The 19572-nt window shown below is 34.0% G+C and overlaps 1 protein-coding gene across 1 annotated transcript in view; it reads left to right on the top strand.

The window, feature by feature from the left end:
- Positions 1 to 19572, top strand: part of Wdr41 (WD repeat domain 41) — a 45024-nt gene that overhangs the window by 3287 nt on the left and 22165 nt on the right. Inside the window, exons 3-5 of the mRNA XM_048800174.1 lie at positions 10581 to 10629; positions 13873 to 14004; positions 16033 to 16095. Coding sequence (XP_048656131.1) covers positions 10581 to 10629; positions 13873 to 14004; positions 16033 to 16095 — 244 coding nt within the window. The remainder of the gene's footprint in view (positions 1 to 10580; positions 10630 to 13872; positions 14005 to 16032; positions 16096 to 19572) is intronic.

The raw sequence follows: 19572 nt of genomic DNA, 5'->3' as shown, positions 1-19572 counted from the left end.
AAAAAAAAAAAAAAAAAGCAAAGGCAAACGAAAAAATTAAAGAATTAAAGATGATAGTGGAGGGCTGGGGCTGTAGCTGGAACTGAACTCAGAAAAGCCCTACGCTTATGATTATACTTTTGTTATAAAGGGTACAAATCAGGCCCAGCCAAATGAAGAAATGTATAGGGCGAGGCCTAGGAGCATCCCAAATGCAAAGTCTCAATGTCCTCAGCATCTGTTGCCCTTCTGGAACTTTAGTGTATATCCACCTGAGCTGTGAGTGCCTAGAGTTTTTTATTGAGGCATCATTGCATAAACATGATTGTGGGAATCACTGACTCCATGCTTTGAACTCAATCTCAGATTCCTCTCCCATCTTAGACCCCCACTAGAGGTTGAGAAGTCAATCTGATATCCTGTGGCAGTAGCACAAAGCCCAACTTTCCAAACTCAAGGTTCATCTTTCCAGTGTGGCCAGCCCCTATTCTCAAATTATCTAAGAGCCCACAGTAAGTCATCCTGATAGCACAAACTAAGATGTAGTGCAAGATACCCTTCCTGAATAATGAAGAAACTCCTATCACTTAGGACATTTCCAAAGGTTTAGAGGCTCTCTTATAGGAACCAAAGGCCAATGAAATTATTATACACTTTGTTTCCCAACTTTTGCTTGAAAAGGTTTACCTCATATTTACTATTAGCCTGTCAACACTGTTTTCTTTTTGTGATGCAAGCGAACCAAATCACAGTGTGTTAAACATAGTATGACAACTTTCAGGCTTTTTTTTTTTTTTTTTTTGGTAATATTCATTTTAAAAAATATCTTTAGAGACATTTTGTTTATTTATTTGAATGATCATTTATGCAGGAAACTAAACATCTCTGCAAAGGTAGCATTTGGGGTACCTAAAGTTTTCTTATACCATATTTTACCCTAATAAGTTGTTAAGTTAGAAAAACATCCAGATAATTTCTTAAAATCAATAATATTTAGGCCATAAGAAATCCTAAAATCATCTTGTCTTGGAGAGTTAAGTAAATGTATATGTTCAGTAATAAATGTATATGATTTTTAAATTTTATATAGATTGTTAAGATACCATGTTCATGGCTGGCTGTCCTCTGTGAAGTGCCCTCTTGCTATTCTTATTGCATAGTTAGAAGAATAAATTTTAGGAAAGGTCAGCTTGTAAAATAATATCATTGAACAAATACTGACAGATACTTGATTATATTTACTCCATAGTAGAGCTCATATATAATCAGTTATTCACTGATATAGTAAATATTCTATAAATTAAAAACTATAGATGAGTATATCAATTACCAATTGTCTTGGGATATCACACTGGTTTAAAACAAAACAACCATCATCTATTTACCTAATTATTCTGCAGGATGGCAGTTTGGGTCAGGCTTGGCTGGGTAAGTCTCTTCATCTGTACTAGAATTAGCTGATCTTGGCCAGGTTTACTTGCCTATCCATGGTCAGCTGGTAGATTGGCTGGGGCTGGCTGGTTTACAGTGGTCCCAGCGGGGGGACTGCCTTCTGTCATCATGTCCTTGTTCATCCAGTGTTCATGGAGTTCTAATGCCATCAGGAAGGCAACCCCTCAAGTAAGACACTTTTCATGTCTGCTTGCTGCCATTTCATTGGCTGAAGGAAGTCTGGAGTTGACTTAAATTCACTGAGTAGGTGAATAAATTCTCCTTTTGACGGGAGGAGCAACTATGTCCTATTGTAAATGGTGGATATAGGAAGAGGAAATAATTTGTGGCCATGTTTGCTATCTACTACATTGAATTTAAATGTCTACAATAGATGAAAAAGCCTTTTGGCTTTTGCATTACAGTGATGATATGATTTCATGAACAATGTTTAATTAATTTTACATGTCATTACTGTATCAAATTTATATATAACTAGTTGTGAAATATTTCAGTTGCAGACCTATAGAACTTTCACTCCATGTTTTGCTTTAAAAAAATTTAATTTTATAGTAAAAAAAGAACTAAAAGAGTCATTCTTGAACATAAGATACAAGACAGACATAAGAAAACCTATATATACTAAATATTTATTATGAAGAGAATTAAAAGCTTGATGTTTTCACTCTTAAATTTTTAAATTAACACATAATTTTGCATGTTGATGGAATGTTAGATAGTTTTGAATAATCTTTACTATTGTACATGTACATTATTAATACATTATCAAATCATAGAACCAGGGCTGGGTCTGTAGCTTAGTGGTAGAGTGCTTGCCTACCACTAGTGAGGCACTGGGTTTGATCCTCAGTACCACATAAAAATAACTACAAAAATAAAGTACTGTGTTCATCTAATACTAAAAATATAAAAAAATATAGAACTACATTTCTTGTTTTAAAATAAAGTTTGTATCATTATACTTTTTATATTTTCATTTAGTTTTGTAGGCATTATATTCTGGGTTTTTTGTTTGTTTGTTTGTTTTTTTTGGTCAGCAGTTGTAATCCAGGTTTCACGCTTCAGGTCTTTAGATAATATCATTTTATTGAAAATTTTGCAGAAGGATTTTCTTGTTTTCTCGGTGGCTCAGCTAAAATCAGTGAGTGGAAAATTTTCTCAGATTGGTTTTTGAAGATACCAAATAAATCCTGTATAACCTAACAGACAGCTGCCTTTTCTTTTCTTCTTTAGTATTTTTTGAACATGAAGTGAGGGTCATATTGATTGGGAGATCACTAAAGAAGGCTAAGCCTCAGCAAGAGTCTTCCAAAAAATGGACTGTGCTAAAATTGCATGTAATACTCTAGCATTTGACACATTAAACTAAACTGAGTTCATAACACATTTTAAGAATAGTTTTCTCTGTTGCTTATTTGACCATTCCTTGCTCCTCCAGGAAACATACAAGGTTATGTAGGATGGTGATCATGACTGGAAAAGAATCAGATGACCCATGAAGTGCCAGACTGGAGAACAAACATGCCTCTAGGGTGGCTGGTGGAGCTGTACATTCACAAGACAGTCAACACAGTATAGTTTGATAATCCATTGAAAACAGTGTGCTTCATCTTTTTTTTTTTTTTAGTCGTAGATGGACATCACATCTTTATTTATTTTTTACGTGGTGATGAGGATCCAAATCAGTGCCTTACATGTGTGAGGCAGGCACTCTACCACTGAGCCCCAGCTCCAGCAAGAAGATATTCTAAAGAATATTCTTTCTCCTATGCTAACCTTTAGAGAATAGAGATCAGTAGTCAAGATGACGTAGATTCTTCTAATTCCTAGGAAGCAGACCCTAAAAGGGAATTAAGTATGCAAAAGGTTTATTAGAGAGAAGTGGCAGTGAAAGAAGGAAGGAGGCAGGATGGGGATGGGGGAGCTATGTCAGACTCTGATGCAGATGTCATAGTCTCTGACAGCCCGCTATGGAGGAAGGATTACCCCTGAATGAAGTTCTTGTATATATGGAAATAACTAGGCCTTTGTACGTTTGCTGAGAGTCCTCTAGGAAGAATGTGCCCCTGGCTTCTATCATCTTGCTTAACTCCCATTGCCTGGAACCCCAGTGAGCTAGTATGATTTTTGACTTGAAAGCTGAAATGGATCTTGAAGTCAACAGCTGGAGGCAGTCAGATAACTGCATTCTTCACAGTTGGGCAGCTATTCCTGTCTTGAAAGGGAATCTAGAAGGTACATCTTTGGGTCTGCTATACTTCTATAGGTGTGAGCAGTGCTACTTAATTTTTTTTTTTCTTTTTTGGTACTGGGGATTGAACCCAGGGGTGCTTTGCCACTGAGCTATATCTCCAAACCTTTTTATTTTGAGAATTTTTGTATATGTTAAATTCTCCTTTAACTCAAAGGTGTACTTAAAACGTGGGCTTAGATAGCATCTTAACAGGAGAGCAATCAATTTATAGAGAAGTAATAAGATGAAGGAAGGGTCTTTTGAGTGAATTGCAGTGGCAAATTGTGAGAAGGCAAATATATGGGGAAAACTAATAGTAGATAAGGGCCAGTTGTAAGGTTTGTTTGTGCAGACTTTTTCTTGGTGCCATCTCATCTCCAGTGATGAGGTTGTTATGCCCTTCCTGCTATGGGAAATGAGGTAGGAGAGAAGCATGTTCACAAGGGTGATTTTTGTTCTGTTTTCCATGAATATGGGGAAGGTAGAGAGCGCAGTCTATGTCTTTTTCTCAGCTGCCTTTTGCTGAAAATAATTCTTATATTAGAATGGTGTATTTGGAGATTGCATACTCTTAATCCTTTCAAATGAAATAACAAATTTAGGTAATGATTTTGATGGATATTACTATCACAAAGACAAATACAAAGACTGACAGCAATTACAATTCCTGAGGGAGTTTATAAACTGCCAATTATATGGTTTTACCAAAAAGTCAAATTTGAGTCTGATTAAGTTTTTAGATCTAACTATCAGTCTACTAAAAACACAGAGGGACAGAGTTGTATGTTAAATGACACTAAATGGGGAAACTAACCAGCACAAGAATTCAGAACAGACCAGGAACAGACTATAAGAACTCTACGTGACAGATAACCTTTTTCCAATAAATAAATTGCAAGGAAAATATATATGGAAACTGTCAGTAAAAATAAAAGAGACTATAGAAATACATCAACTAATTGCAATATATAGACTTTATTTGAATCCTATTTCTAATAAGCTGTTTTAAAAATTATGAAACAATCAGAGAAATTTCATCACTGGGTGGTAACATTAATGAAGTAAATGTTAATTTTAAAGGTGATATAAGAGTCTTTATGGGGTTGGGTTTGTGGCTTAGCGGTAGCATGCTCATCTGGCATTTGTGAGGCACTGGTTTTGGTCCTCAGCACCACATAAAAATAAATAAATAAAATAAAGGTATTGTGTCCATCTACAACTAAAAAAAATATTAAAAGAAGAAGAGTCTTTATGAATGTTTGTACCCTGAAATGTTTACTGATGAAATGAGATAACATTGGCTCTGATGTGCTTCAGAATAATCTGCTGAAGAGGCATTGGGTGGGGGACAAATGAAACAGTATTGTCCATCATTTGATAGATATTAAAGACAGGTTGTGAGTACATGGAAGATTTTTATTATAATTATACTACATCATATAAGACAGATATTATATTATTGTTTTTAATGTACAGTTAAATAGTCTCTCCATTTTTGTATATGTTAAATTCTCCATAAAGAAAAGTTTGGTTTAGAGGAAATTAAAATGCTGATAAAAAGTTAGATTAAAGGACCTGACTTTGATGAACAATCACAGTGGGTTTGCTATGCCTCACCCTGAGGTAGGTAGACTCATTCACTGAATCACTGGGTACAGCTGTACAGTTGGAAGCCTCCTACTTATATGTAGGCTTGCCTCAAAAATAAGAACAGACCACAATGTTCTCTCTGTATTCACAGACAGATCCTTGGAGAATTCTCAGAAGAGGCTAGTCCAATTCATTCTGTCTGTTACCTACATAGTGGGGCAGAGAATGAGACTTGTGTTAACATAATGCATTTTCTTTTTTGCAATGCTGGGGATCAAATCCAGGGCCTTGCACATGCTAAGCAAATGTGCTGCCACTGATCTACATCCCCAGCCCACATAGTAATCATGGAAAAAAAGTTTTAAGTTCAAGTAATTCTAATGAAAGAATCAGTGGCATCAATATCTATGACTCCTGAAAATGCTTTAAAGTTCTCTTCAACTTCTCTTATAAGTCTCTAGCTGCATACTTTTGTAATTTCCTTCAAGTAGTTCTAGCATACAAATGAAAATAATTTTTAAATGGAAATTGTGTTATTTTTCAGTTTTGTCTGTTTTCTGATAACAGCATTTTTTCAATTTTATTTTATTGTAAAATATAACATTTTAATTTAATAACGCATTAGTACTGGGGGATTAGTTAGAAAGTTAACCTCTGGGACTGCCTTAATCATGTTCTATTTTGATTTTTCCAGTAGTTTACAGTTATGCATGTATTTAGTAGAATAAAATGTACGTTCAAGTGTTATGCTTTTTATTATATCCTTTAAGATTATATTTGAATTTGTAGGGCCTTTGTCTTAATTGAAATGCCTTCACATGAGTAATAACTATTAAATGAGCATTTAAGTAATAGACATAGAATTTATTTGTGAAACCATTTTGTTTTATACGAATCTTTGTGAAACTCTGTTGTAATTTCAGCACACAATTGGTAAGGATAAGAGTAAGATGTTCAAAAAGGTGTTGAGGGAAATTATTTCTGAAAATTGAAATTATTGTGAAAATTCTCAGTGGACCCTTGATCTAGATCTGGTAGTATCACTGATAATGTTAGACTGAATTCTCACAGAGCAAGAACCATTTCTTATTGGTCCTTATTTTCAGAATATAGCATATATACAATTAGTGCTTAATTAGTATTTCTTGAATGAATGAGTCAATAAATTTACTCATTGACTCAATAAATTCTCATAATTAGTAGAAGAGAATATGGAACATTGTAGAAGGTCTGCAATAGGTCTTTGTTAAACCGTGCCTCTCCTTGTTAAACTTGTTTTTCATGCATGTAATTTTTCTTGGGTGTGTGTGTGTCATTTGTACAGACTCAGTACTTTTAAAAACTTGGTTTCGAGATGAAACTTAAAGGATATACATAGGAATTAGATGGGAATATGGAAAAAATAAAAAGATTTTATTTTTGTGTGGTGGGATTCTGGGTTTAAAAGTTTTTAATTTCTATTTTTGTTGTAATAATATATTGACCCATTAATAATGATAAAGGAAAAAATGATGTTATATTAATGCCATTAAGGATTCTATTTTACAGAGCTCTGTAACACTTAAGTATTTGCTTATTCATGCCTTTATTCATTTGACAAGCATATCTTTAGCACTTTAAACCTACCAGAGATAATCAGAAATTTGTTAGACTATAAAGTGTCATGAAGATTAATAAATATGGTAATTACTGTGTTTTGTTCCAAAAAGCATATTGTTTCTTAATCTTTAATATCTCTAAAATTTGGACATGTTATCTCATCGATGGTATCTTTCAGTATAATTGGCAGAATTTTTTCCTTATTGGTACATAATTATAGAGAGTGTTTTACACACTAATATCTTAGATTTGTTGAAATATAGTACATTTTGAGAGCTCAAGGCAAGAGTCACATATTATTCTTCTTAAATTTCCCCAAACCTTGTGCAGAATTTCACTGAATACATTATTCTTTTCAATCAATACATTTTGTGCTAAACAGTAAAGAAACATTTTTCTCAAAATCTTATATTGAGGCTTTAAGTCTTTGGATTCCATTAGAGTATTGTTTTGAAATATCAGTATATAAAATATTATGGCAATGTATAAAGTCACCATTCTTCCTTTCACTAAGTAGCTTAAACCTTACTGACATTTTACTTTTTTCTTTTTTTTATATTTCATTACTTTCTTTCAGCAGTTACAATATATCTTATTAGGAATTATTGAGTTGAATTTTCATTTTTTGATAGGGAGATGTTTGGAGTGTGCTTGGCTGACTAGAATCTGATTGTACATGGCTGAGATAGTGCATCAGTTTTTAGTTATTCTTCATTTTAAGAGGGCTAATTGTAATCCATGAATGATTTCTTAACCATTTATGAATTCTTTTATGAGAGATACTAATATGTAGCTAAGTCATACTGGTTTGCATTTTAAAGCTTTATGTTTCCTGTTTGGAGGCAATATCAATAAATACTGAAATGACTAAAAAATAAAAAAAGGCAACCATGGAGGAGAGAAAAAAATATATATATATATTTTAAAGTCAACCATGAGAGGATATAAAATATGTGTGTGTGTATGTGTGTCAAAATTGAAAGGCCTGAGTAAGCTGCCAACTGGGTAATTGACCTCTGAACAATAAAAAATTGGCTGTGATTTTATGCATTACTATTGAGCATTGTTTAGATTTAACTTTTGTTCCCTATTGATTGAATTAAAATTTGAGGTGGAGTGCTCTGTAACTCGTTTCTAAACTCTTGGTTGTTATCTTTCATTGTGAACTCATCTCTCATTGTGAGATTCAAACATGATAAAACAATAATGAGAAGTTAAAAAGCAGGGTTAGAAAAAAGTATGTATTTTAAACCTACAGCCTTCTAAACGGGAGAAAAGCAATTATGAGAGTTTAAAGAATCAATAGAAATTGATGTTTTATACCAAAGAAAACTCAAGACCTGAGTGCTGCCTTCCATGCCGTTACTATACAAATAAAAAGAAATCAATAGGCTCAGAAACGTAAGTTATTAAAGATTTACTTCCAGTGACTACTTTTGATACTCAAGGCACTGTTTAGTATTTGGATTCAGAAAATGTATGTCATTAAGCATAGGAAATTATTTTTTTAACTTAAAATGATCATTTTTCTTTTTAATCAGATCTTTTATCTCTTACATTTTGAAATAAATATGAATGTTAGGCGTGAATTTAAAATGAACCCTTTGTGTGGTTTCTAGCTAGTTAAATGAAAAGCCTTAAGGTCCTTGAAATTAAAAATATAGTGTTGTATTAAAGAGTTATTGATCGGCTCCATCTCACTGTGTTTGACAAATCTATTTCCAGGGTAACCTCTTAGCTCTAACAGTAGGAGATCTAATTGTAAAGTTTTGAAATGAGTATGGAACTTATCCGAACCAGTGAAGACAACATTTTAGAAAGGAAAGTTAAAAACAGTATGAGAATTTTCAATTTGAAGCACAGTTTGGAGTGTTAAAGAGGTGTTACATGACTGAAATCATGAGAATTTATGTGTCTCATGTGGGGGGGGTTAACATGAGATACATAAGTTCCTACAAGAATTGAAGCTCTTGTAGGAACAAAGTGATTTCTGTGTTCTGTACTTTTCTCTTAATGATATGTGTCCAACCAACAATGTTCACTTAAATGGAGACATTTAAGGCATACCCAGATTTGCGAAACCCATTAATCATCTTGCAGGGAAGTACATACAACAAATTTTGTAAATGTCATAGTTGTTGCTGGAATATCATTTGTTAATGGTTATGAACCATAAGAGGCCAGGTATATGCAGTTCATAGCTGGCTGTCTTTTGCCCACATCCTGTGCGGGCAGTGAAATTTGGGGTTCCTTTCCGTGAAGTGGGCTGACTGTGAAATAAAAGCTAAGAAAGAGAAAACGGCAAAGAAACCACAGGACACAGGAAATAATTTTAGAAAGCCGGGGTGGGATGGCTCTTCCATTTTAGGGATCATGCTTCCACACTGGAAAGAGAGCAAGAGAGCCCACGCTTTCTTTATGTATATGGGGGAAGCATCAAAGGTTTTCCATGGAATGTTCTTTGCCAAATAAGGTAGAAGGTGGTCTGTCGAGTTTCCAATAGGTTACGCCCCACTTCAGAGAGCAGTCTCCCTAGCTGAGCAAAGACAGAGGTCACATGCATTGTGCAATCCATTGAGTGGGAGGAGTCACAAAATAGTTTGCAATGCCAAACCTAAATCTCCCTGGCTTAAGGTCAAACGAAGATGCTCAGATAAACTCAAGTAAGTCATGAGTGGCATCCCACAGCTGTCTATACTACCACTTCTTTCTCTCATTCAAAAAATCAAATCTGAATTCAAGTGGATGAAAGTGATATTTGGGGGACAACTTTGAACTGATTCTGAGTCATTAAAATTCATTTATAAACTTGTGTTCTACATAATTAATAACATTGACATGCTTACAGTTTGATTTTTTTTAATACCAGCATGTTAGTTTAATGCTTGGTTTCTTGATCTTGTTACAATAGTTTCTATGATGAATAATCCTTTTTGACAGATTATTTTCTTGACAATTATTTGTGTTAAGGATGCCTTTTACTCTACAGAATGTAGATTATTATTCTTATATTTATATAGTGAGAATGGGAGGTAGAGATAATCTGTAACAGAGTTTATCACAACTCTTTTTTCATGCCATGAGACAACTTTCTTTTACCTCTTTGAATTTCAAGAATCTCTGTTAAAAACTGCCAACACAAAAAAACCTCAAGCTTTCCAAACCAAGAACACAACTTTTGTAGAAAGACCAAGGAGCCAAGATAAGCAAAGGAAAACTCTTGCCTTGAAGTAATAGAGTTAAAATACCTTTACAGAGAAAATAATAGAAATAATGAAATTAAGGACATGATTCTGTTCTATCCCTGCCTGGACTGTTATTTCCTGTCAGTGAAGCTGTTCTTCTTAGTTTTATTTCATTATTCAGAAATTTATTAAAATCATAGACTTTACATGGGTTCAATCCCCAGCACTAAACAAACAAACAAAACCCCATAGACTTATAAACAAGGAATGACTTCAGAGGTCATCTATGTATAACCTCATGTTTACACTAACAGGTTATTTTTTGTAGCCCTATAAATGTGGTTTAATCTTTGGATCCTTACTACTTGGCACAGAACTTTGAAGGTATTTTACAGATATTTGTTAAATTAGCTTAAAGAACCTATTCTTCATTAATATTAGTGAGTAAAATACCATTGATAAGACCTGATAGTTCCTAGTTAATTTGGCAATTAAATTTCATCAGTGATTTTTTTTTCTTGACTTTTTTTTCCTCTAACTAGATTTGCATCTGCTGGTGATGATGGAATTGTAGTCATTTGGAATGCCCAGGTTTGTATTGATTATATATGAATCATGTACTAAACATATGACAATATAGTTGTGTATTAAAATATAAATATTATAATGGGGTATATTTGCATAACATTGTGATTTGAGACTGATCAATATTTGAAAAGACCTACTTGGATAATTTCATTTAACAGGACCAGTATTTCATAGTAAAGAGGGCAAGTTTTCATGAGAAATAATTGCTGTTTTTTAAAAATAAGTCTTAACCTTTTTTAGAATTAATTTATTTTTTTATTTGCCCTTTTTAGTTTTACACGACAGTAGAATGTATTTTGGCATATTATAATACATGGAGTATGACTTATTCTATTTAGGATCCCATTCTTGTGCTTCTACATGTTATGGACTTACCCTGGTTGTATATTCAAATACAAGGGTAGGAAAGTTATGTCTGATTAATTCTATTGTCCTTCTTATTCTCCTCCCCATCCCTTCCTTTCGTTTCCCTTTGTACAATCCAATGGACTTCTGTTTTTCCCCTCCCTATGCACAGTTGTTGTGGGTTAGCATCCACATTATCAGAGAGAACATTTGGCCTTTGGTTTTGGGGATTGGCTTATTTCACTTAGCACGACGATATTCTCCAGTTCTGCCCATTTACCAGCAAATGCCATAAAAATCATTCTTAATGCCTGATAATATTCTGTTGTGTGTGTGTGTGTGTGTATAAAATTTTCTTTATCCATTCATCTGTTGAAGGGCATCTAGGTTGGTTCTATAGTTTGGCTATTATGAATTGAGCTGCTGTAAACATTGATGTAGCTGTGTCACTGAAGTGTGCTGATTTTAAATCCTTTGGGTATAGACCGAGTATGGGATAATTGGGTCAAATGGTTGTTCTATTCCAAGTTTTTTAAGGAATCTCCATACTACTTTCCATAGTGGTTGCACCAGTTTGCAGTCCCACCTTTCTCAATAAATGAGAGAACCTTTCTCCCCACATCCTCATCAACATTTATTGTTACTTGTACTCTTGATAGTTGCCATTCTGACTGGAGTTAGACCAGAGACCCTGAGCTTACTAGGAGAAAAAGTAGGCCCAGCCCTACATCATGTCGGCTTAGGAAATGACTTCCTCAACAAGTCTACTAAAGCACAAGAAGTACAATCAAGAACCAATAAATGGGATGGTATCAAACTAAAAACTTATTCACTGCAAAGGAAACAATCAAGAACATTGAACAGAGAGCCTACGGAATGAGAGAGTGTCTTTACCACCTGCTCAGATACAGCATTAATTTCCAGGTTATACTAAGAACTCAAAATACTTAACAGCAACAACAACAATAACAACAACAAAAAATAATTAATCAATAAGTGACCAAAGGAACTGAATAGGTACTTCACAGAAGAAGAAATACCAATGGTCAAAAATGTATGAAAAAATGTTCAATATCTCTAGCAATTAGAGAAATGCAAATTAAAACTACACTGCGATTCCATCTCATTCCAGTCAGAATGGCAATTATAAAAAAGTTTTAATCTTGTTGAACAAAATTTAGATCATCAGCAACTATGCACTGACTTCCAGAATGAATCAAGTGTTGATTTTTGTGAGAGCCAGAGTTTTTATTTCAGTATTGTATGATAGCATAATATAGCATTCTTCTCATGTTTGACTTTAATAGAATGAAAGAAATATTTTTTTCAAAATATATAAGGCTTCACCAGGTTTCCCCAAGGCTTCTCTTCCTGATCCTTTGTTTCTCAAATTATTATCTTAGTATTTTTCTTCACTTACATTTATTTTGTTGTTATCTAGTCTGTCAGATCCGTGTTAGTTTTTTTTAGTGGCTTTGCCTATGATTAAAACAACTCTTTGGGCTGCGGTTGTGGCTCAGCAGTAGAGCACTTACTTAGCACATGTGAGGCCCTGGGTTCGATCTCAGCACCACATAAAAATAAATAAATAAATAGATAGATAGATAAATAAATAAATAAGTTATTTTAAAAAAACAAACAACAACAACAAAAAACTGCTATTTAATATTACAGTTTCCTAATATCCACGAGGGATTGGTTCCAGCCCTCCTTTCCCATACCAAAAATCCATGGATGTTCAAGTCCCTCATAAAATGGTTTAGAATATATATACATACATACATATAAAATATGTATTCTTATACTAAACTCATGTTCTTTAAATCATCTCTAGGTTGTATGTAAATGCTATATAAATACTCATTACATTGTATTTAAGTAATAAGGACAAGAAATAAAAGTTTATACATGTTTAGTACAGACACAATTTTTAAAAATATTTTCAGTACAAAATATTTTTTGGGTGTGTGCATGAGTCCTCCAACTATTTTTTATTTGGTTGAATCCATGGATACAGAACTAGTAGATACAGAGGTCCACTTGTAGTTTCACCACATTCATGAAATCCTGCAACCTTGAAAGATTTGCAATTTATATTATATTTAAATTTTATTTTTGTATGTTTGTTTCTTGGGAAATCAATGGTAGACTAATGGAGGTAGACATTGAATGGGTAGGGATAGAGGCTGGTATTAAATGGAGTGGAAACTAACTATAAGTGGTTAGTCAGTGCATATACACATATACACACACATTATTTTCTTCCACAACTCATAACCAGATAGAGTTAGATAACATACATGGATAATAATGACTTTCTGTTGTTTCAATACAGATTAAATTGCTTATTATATTTGCTTCATTTACACAATTCTTAAAACCATAGGAAAGGATATTCCTTTAAATTCTCTAAATATTGAAAATATTGCTACAGTTGGCATTTTTCATTAGAAAATTATCAAAATTATTTTTTGCTTTTCTCTCAGCACTTGTTTAGATTCTGTTCAGTTGTTTTAACTCAAGTTATGTCTTTTTTTTTAACTATGATATATTTATTGATTCATTTTTTTGTTTTTGTGGTGCTGGGGATTGAACCTGGGGCCTTGTGTGTGCTAGGCAAGCACTCTACCACTGAGCCACATCCCCAACCCTAAAATTATGTCTTGAATGAGTAATTTTAAACAGAATATATGTGTATTTTATTAATGGTGTTTCTTTTTTTTTAAGTTGTTGATGAACTTTATATGTGGTTCTGAGAATTGAACCCCGTGCCTCACATATGCTATATAAGTGCTCTACCACTGAGTGACAGCCCCAGCCCTCTTCTTAATGTTATTTAAGATTATTTAAATTATGAAAGATGAACCTATTAACATTTTTTTTTTTTTTTTTGTATTTTAGACAGGAGAAAAGCTTTTGGAACTCAGTGGACACACTCAAAAGATAACAGCTGTTATTACATTTCCTTCCTTGGAATCTTGTGAAGAAAAAAATCAACTCATCTTGACAGCCTCTGCTGATCGAACAGTTATTATATCCTTAAATCTAGAAGAAAGTGAAATAGCCACAGTGGCCCAAGGGACAACTACATGCATTATCAGTCTTTAGACTCTAGGGGCCTATCTACCCTATGTAGCAAAAATGATTTTATTGTAGTCTTCATAAGACACTTCTTAAAAGTATTAGGCATCTGAAAAGTATTAGACTAGAAATAGCAGGTTAAGGCTTGTATTGATGGAAACCCCATGACTAAAGCTGTTCTTTCCGGAGTTACTGTTATATCAAGTTGTGTAAAATGGAGGAAATGGGAGAAAGTGGGCTTAAAGTTTTTTTTAATTATCTTATTTTTGTTTTTCAATTTAGGGAAACAAAGGTGAGTTGGACTACAGAATAATTCACATTTCCTCTTTTTTAATTTGTATAAAAAGAAATGTAATGGCCCCAACCCATGAGAACCTTTGGATTTCTGAGTCTGCATAAAAGTAGTTAGCATCTGTTTAATATTAACATTCAGTATTCAAAAACAATTTTAAAAGGTGAATTTATTTTCCTCATAATTTTAGGTAAAAAGTTAAGATGTAACTGCAGTGGTAAAATTTTATTAAGTGCTTATGTGTGCTATACATTGTTTTTCTATTTAATCCTGAAAAAAGCCCTTTGAAAGATATTTTTAGCTCTTCTCATTTACAGATGAGAAAGTAGAGGCGTAGAGATCTTAAATAATTTCCCCAAGGCACAGAGCCAGTGTAGGGTAGAACTGAGAAGCAGTCTGGCTGCAAAGTCAGAACTTTGGACCACTATAGGACACTGTGACACTATCTTCATAAAATATTTTCTATAAACAAGTTCATCCTCGTATACTATCTATATGAGGAATTGAATCTGTAAAGCTCATAGCCAAGTGCTAGAGATAACTATAGTCCTTCATTACTTTTTTTTTAAGGTGTCATATTGACTTTAAAAAGTTTATGATTATCTGAAGTTCTGTTTAAACAGTTTCAAGGATTAGTGACACTATTTCTTAAGCTTTGATAGTACTAAGACATACTATTTAATAACACACTTTAAAGAAATTCTTCAGCTGAAGTGTTTTCCAGACACATTGCCTATAGGTGAGAAAACTTCCAAGAAAAGGTTTAAATGGCAATAGATGTATATGTGTGTGTGTGTGTGTGTGTGTGTGTATATATATATATGGGTGTGGGTGTGTATATACTATATACACACATATATGTGTATATATACACACACATATGTATATATACCTACACACACACACACACACACATATATACACACACACACATACATGAGCACGTGTGTCTTGGTGATTAAAGTATGACATAAACAAGGACAAAAATTTGCTCAGATGTTAACCAGAGCTGCTTTAATACTACTGCTGCATTGAGGCAGGTATTATTTTCCTTTGTTTTTTTTTCTTTTTCAGTATAAGCTACAAATATAGAATTTAAAATACTTTCTCTTTATTAAACTATTCCTAAAATACTCTAATAGTACTTCAAGGTGATTATAATTATTTTAAATATGTATACAGGTAACAGTAGTATACTGTGTCTTCTTTGAATCAGGATAACAGTAGTAAATCATGCCATGCATACTGCAGGGAGCCTTTAGGAAATATTGATTAACAGATGTGATACTTTTTAGTATAAATTCTTTATGTTCATGTTTATTAGATTATGGCAGACTGTTTCAGTGAATAAACCTTAAACATTTGCAGTATTTAATGTGTGTAAAGATTCAGTATCAGGCCACTCATTCTGCTGGCATTGGCAAATAGTTTGGTAGTAAAATTTACCTCAAGCTTATTGTAGATCATAAGCCTGCTCTGCTAAGTTGATGACTTACTATATGAATTAAATTTTGTGGTAGTATAAGTATTAAATATTTTATGTTTTATTTAAATATCTTCCATGTTTTATTTAAAGATCTTCTAACTGAATGTTTAATGTTTGTGATTTAATTCTAATTAGAAAAAGTTATCTCATAATTAAGATTTTAAAAATTCTACTTAGAAATTATTTCTTAACATAAATTTACGTATGGGATTCTGATACCGGCAGACAAGTTCAGAGAGTATCATGTTTCCAGTCTACTGTAAAGGTAAAAATCTTAAAGAAGTTAAGAGTTTTTAATGGTAATCCTTTTTTGTCTCAGGAAAAAAATGGTTAAATAAAGTACATAAAATTACTTTGGGAGATTTAAAAATTATTTCTTCACATACACCTACAGTCACTTGATTCTAAGACTAGATTTTTGTGAACATATGTATTGACTCTTAACAGTGTTTCAAATGGAAAGTAGAGCAGGGGCTAATTATTATAGCAAGATAAGAAAGAAAATAGAACCGGGCATATTTTTAGTAGGTAATCCTGAGATGCTACTTATAGGAAGACTGTAACAATAACTAGTCAGGTTTTTTTTTTTTTTATTCTTTGAACTAAAAATATGGAGTTATTTGTCCCTTGACTACTCCCTTCTTTAAGGTCATAAAGATATGTCAGTTCTAAAATTAAAAATCGTTCGTGACTAATTAGCTTCTATTAGGTTCATTAATTTTACAAACATCATTTGGCACTTCTTATGTGAGAGAAACTCTGCTACATGTTGGAGAAACAAACATGGATAAGTCTTGGTTACTTGTGATTCATACAGAAGAAATTACCTTAAATGTTCTAAGAAAGTAACACTGTTTTTTAATGTTAGCCATTTTGGGAAAAGACACTAGTAAAATGAGGTGTTTCCTCATTTGCTTTAAAGCTAACTGAGCTTCATGTTGGAGATAACACTTTTTTTTTTTTTTCAACAGTGAAAAGATTTTTTTTTCCTAAAAGACAGCATCTTTGGTAGCTACCTTATGGCACTGTACTGTTATGAATAACAATAAAGATTCTGGGGAAAGAAGTACTATGTCCTGTATGCTCATATTTAATTTACCAATGAACTTTCTCTGAAGAAGTCATTAAAGTATTGACTTGATCAAAATCTCTAAATGATCTGAAAAGATGTTACTTATATATTTCTTAAAAATAATTCCTACTATCTGAAAAAACAAGGTCATTAGGTTTCAATTGAAAATACTTGAGTTGAAGGAATAGAGAAGGAGAAAAAAAATTAGTGTCTTTGGGGGAAGTTCCTTTTGGGAACTGTTTCACGAACTGGTCATAGGAACTGGTCAGTAATAAAGTGCCTTATTTCAGTATGGTAAAAATACCTTATAAAGGGGTTTTATTGAAATTAGCTAGGTAATTGTATTTGTTTACTCTGGCTGTGATCCTGCTTTACAAAAAAAATTGTTAAACAAGTAATATTGTGTTCACTTTAGTTCATTAGATCAATTGTTCTTGAAGAGAAAATTTTTTAAGAATTTCATATATATAATATGTGAAATGCTATTATTTATCATTTGAACTAGTAAATTTTTCTTATCAGGGTGAGTATTAGCAAGGAGATAGTGAAATTGACATTTTTATTGCTTTTTGAGAGAATAAATTCACATGCTCTGCTGGAAGGCAGATTGGCTTTACTAATGAATCAAAAAAAATTAACCAAAGGCAGAATGTTTTCTCTGATATGCAGAAGCTAATTCACAGTAAGGGGGGGTGGCTAGGGAAGAATAGAGTTACTTTAGATTAGGTAGAAGGGAGTGAAGGGAGGGGAAGTGGTATAAAGGTAGGAAAGATAATAGAATGAAACATACATTATTACCTTATGCATATATGACTGCATGACCAACGTGATTCTATAACATGTGCAATAAGAAAAATGAGAAATTATACTGCATTTATATATATCAAAGTCCATAAATGTATTCTACTGTCATGTATAACTAATTAGAATAAAAAAATTAAAATTTAAGAAATTACGCATGTGCGCACATACACACACACCCCCCATATATATACCCACATATACACACTCATTAAAATGTCATTTCAGAGGTTGGGGTTGTGGCTCAGTGGTAGAGCACTTGCCTAGCACATGTGAGGCACTGGGTTCTGTCCTCGGCACCACATAAAAATGTAAATAGATAAAATAAAGTTATTGTTTCCATCTACAACTAAAAATATTTTTTAAAAAATATAACTTCAGAAGACTATAAAGACTTTGTACCATGCTAATGATGATGTTATGTAACAAAAGCAGTACATTAACATCCATAAAATATTAGCAAACCAAGGAACTGGGGTTGTAGCTCAGCCTTAGAGCACTCGCCTGGCAATTGCAAGGCCCTGAGTTCGATCCTTAGCACCACATAAAAATAATTAAACAAAATAAAGGTGTTGTGTACAACTAAAAAATAAATATTTAAAAAAATTAGCAAACAAATCCAGTAATATATAAAAGGAGATTATGCAACATAATCAAGGGAGATTTATCCCATTAGTATGAGCTTAATTTTACATAAGAAAATCAGTCAATGAAGTACATCATAGTAAGAATACATGGTAAAAATCACGATCATCTCAATAGATGCAGAGAAAGTATTCAATAAACATCAGTGCCCTCTAATGATAAAAATACTCTGTGAACTAGGATTTTATTAAGGGCAAAAGACTGAACACTCTTCCTCCTGAGATCAGGAACAAAGTAAGAGTGTCTGCACTGAGCACTCTGTTTGGTATAATACTTGAAGTTCTAGCCAGGGCAATTAGCAATAAAGAAGAAATAAATGACATCAATTTGGAAAAAAAGGCATGAAACTGTCTATATTTACAAACGATGTGATCTTGCATATAGAAGATCCTAAATCCACAATAAAACTGATAGGGCTAATATATTAATTTAGTAAGGTTTCAGGATACACAATATATATATATATAAATCAGTTGTATTTGTTATTTACTAATATTTAACCCTCTAAAAATTAAGAAAATCCATTTATAGTAACATCCAAAAGAATAGAACACTTAGGAATAAATTTAAAGAAGTTCAGGATTTTTTCATTAAAAATTTCAAAATCGAGAGCCGCTCCATGCGCCTGCAAGGTAGGCGGACCTGCAACCTACTGGCAGAACAGGTCCAGCGGCCTGCAGAGAGGCAGAGCCGCCCTCCCCCCCGCGCCTGCAAGGTAGGCAGAACTGCGACCCACCGACAGAACAGGCCCAGCAGCCCGCGGAGGGGCAGAGCCGCCAACCGCGCCTGCAAGGTAGGCAGAACTGCGACCCACCGACAGAACAGGCCCAGCGGCCGGCCAAGGGGCAGAGCCACCAACCGCGCCTGCAACGCAGGCAGACCTGCGACCCCACCGGCAGAACAGGCCCAGGGGCCCGCCAGCGTGGAAGACACATCGCCCTGGTTGGGGGAGGGGCAGAGCCGCCGCACGCCTGCAAGTTAGGCGGACCTGCTACCCACAGGCAGAACAGGCCCAGCAACCCTCAGAGGGACAGAGCCCCCCCGCGCCTGCAAGGTAGGCGGACCTGCGACCCACTGGCAGAACAGGCCCAGTGGCCTGCGGAGAGAGGCAGAGCCACCCCCTACCCCCGTGCCTGCAAGTTAGGCGGAACTGTGACCCACTGACAGAACAGGCCCAGCGGCCCACGGAGGGGCAGAGCCGCCAACCGCGCCTGCAAGGTAGGC

This window comes from Marmota marmota, unplaced genomic scaffold (assembly GCF_001458135.2).
Source record: "Marmota marmota marmota unplaced genomic scaffold, marMar, whole genome shotgun sequence".
Lineage (NCBI taxonomy): Eukaryota > Metazoa > Chordata > Mammalia > Rodentia > Sciuridae > Marmota > Marmota marmota.
This window is presented reverse-complemented; position numbering and strand designations above follow the sequence as displayed.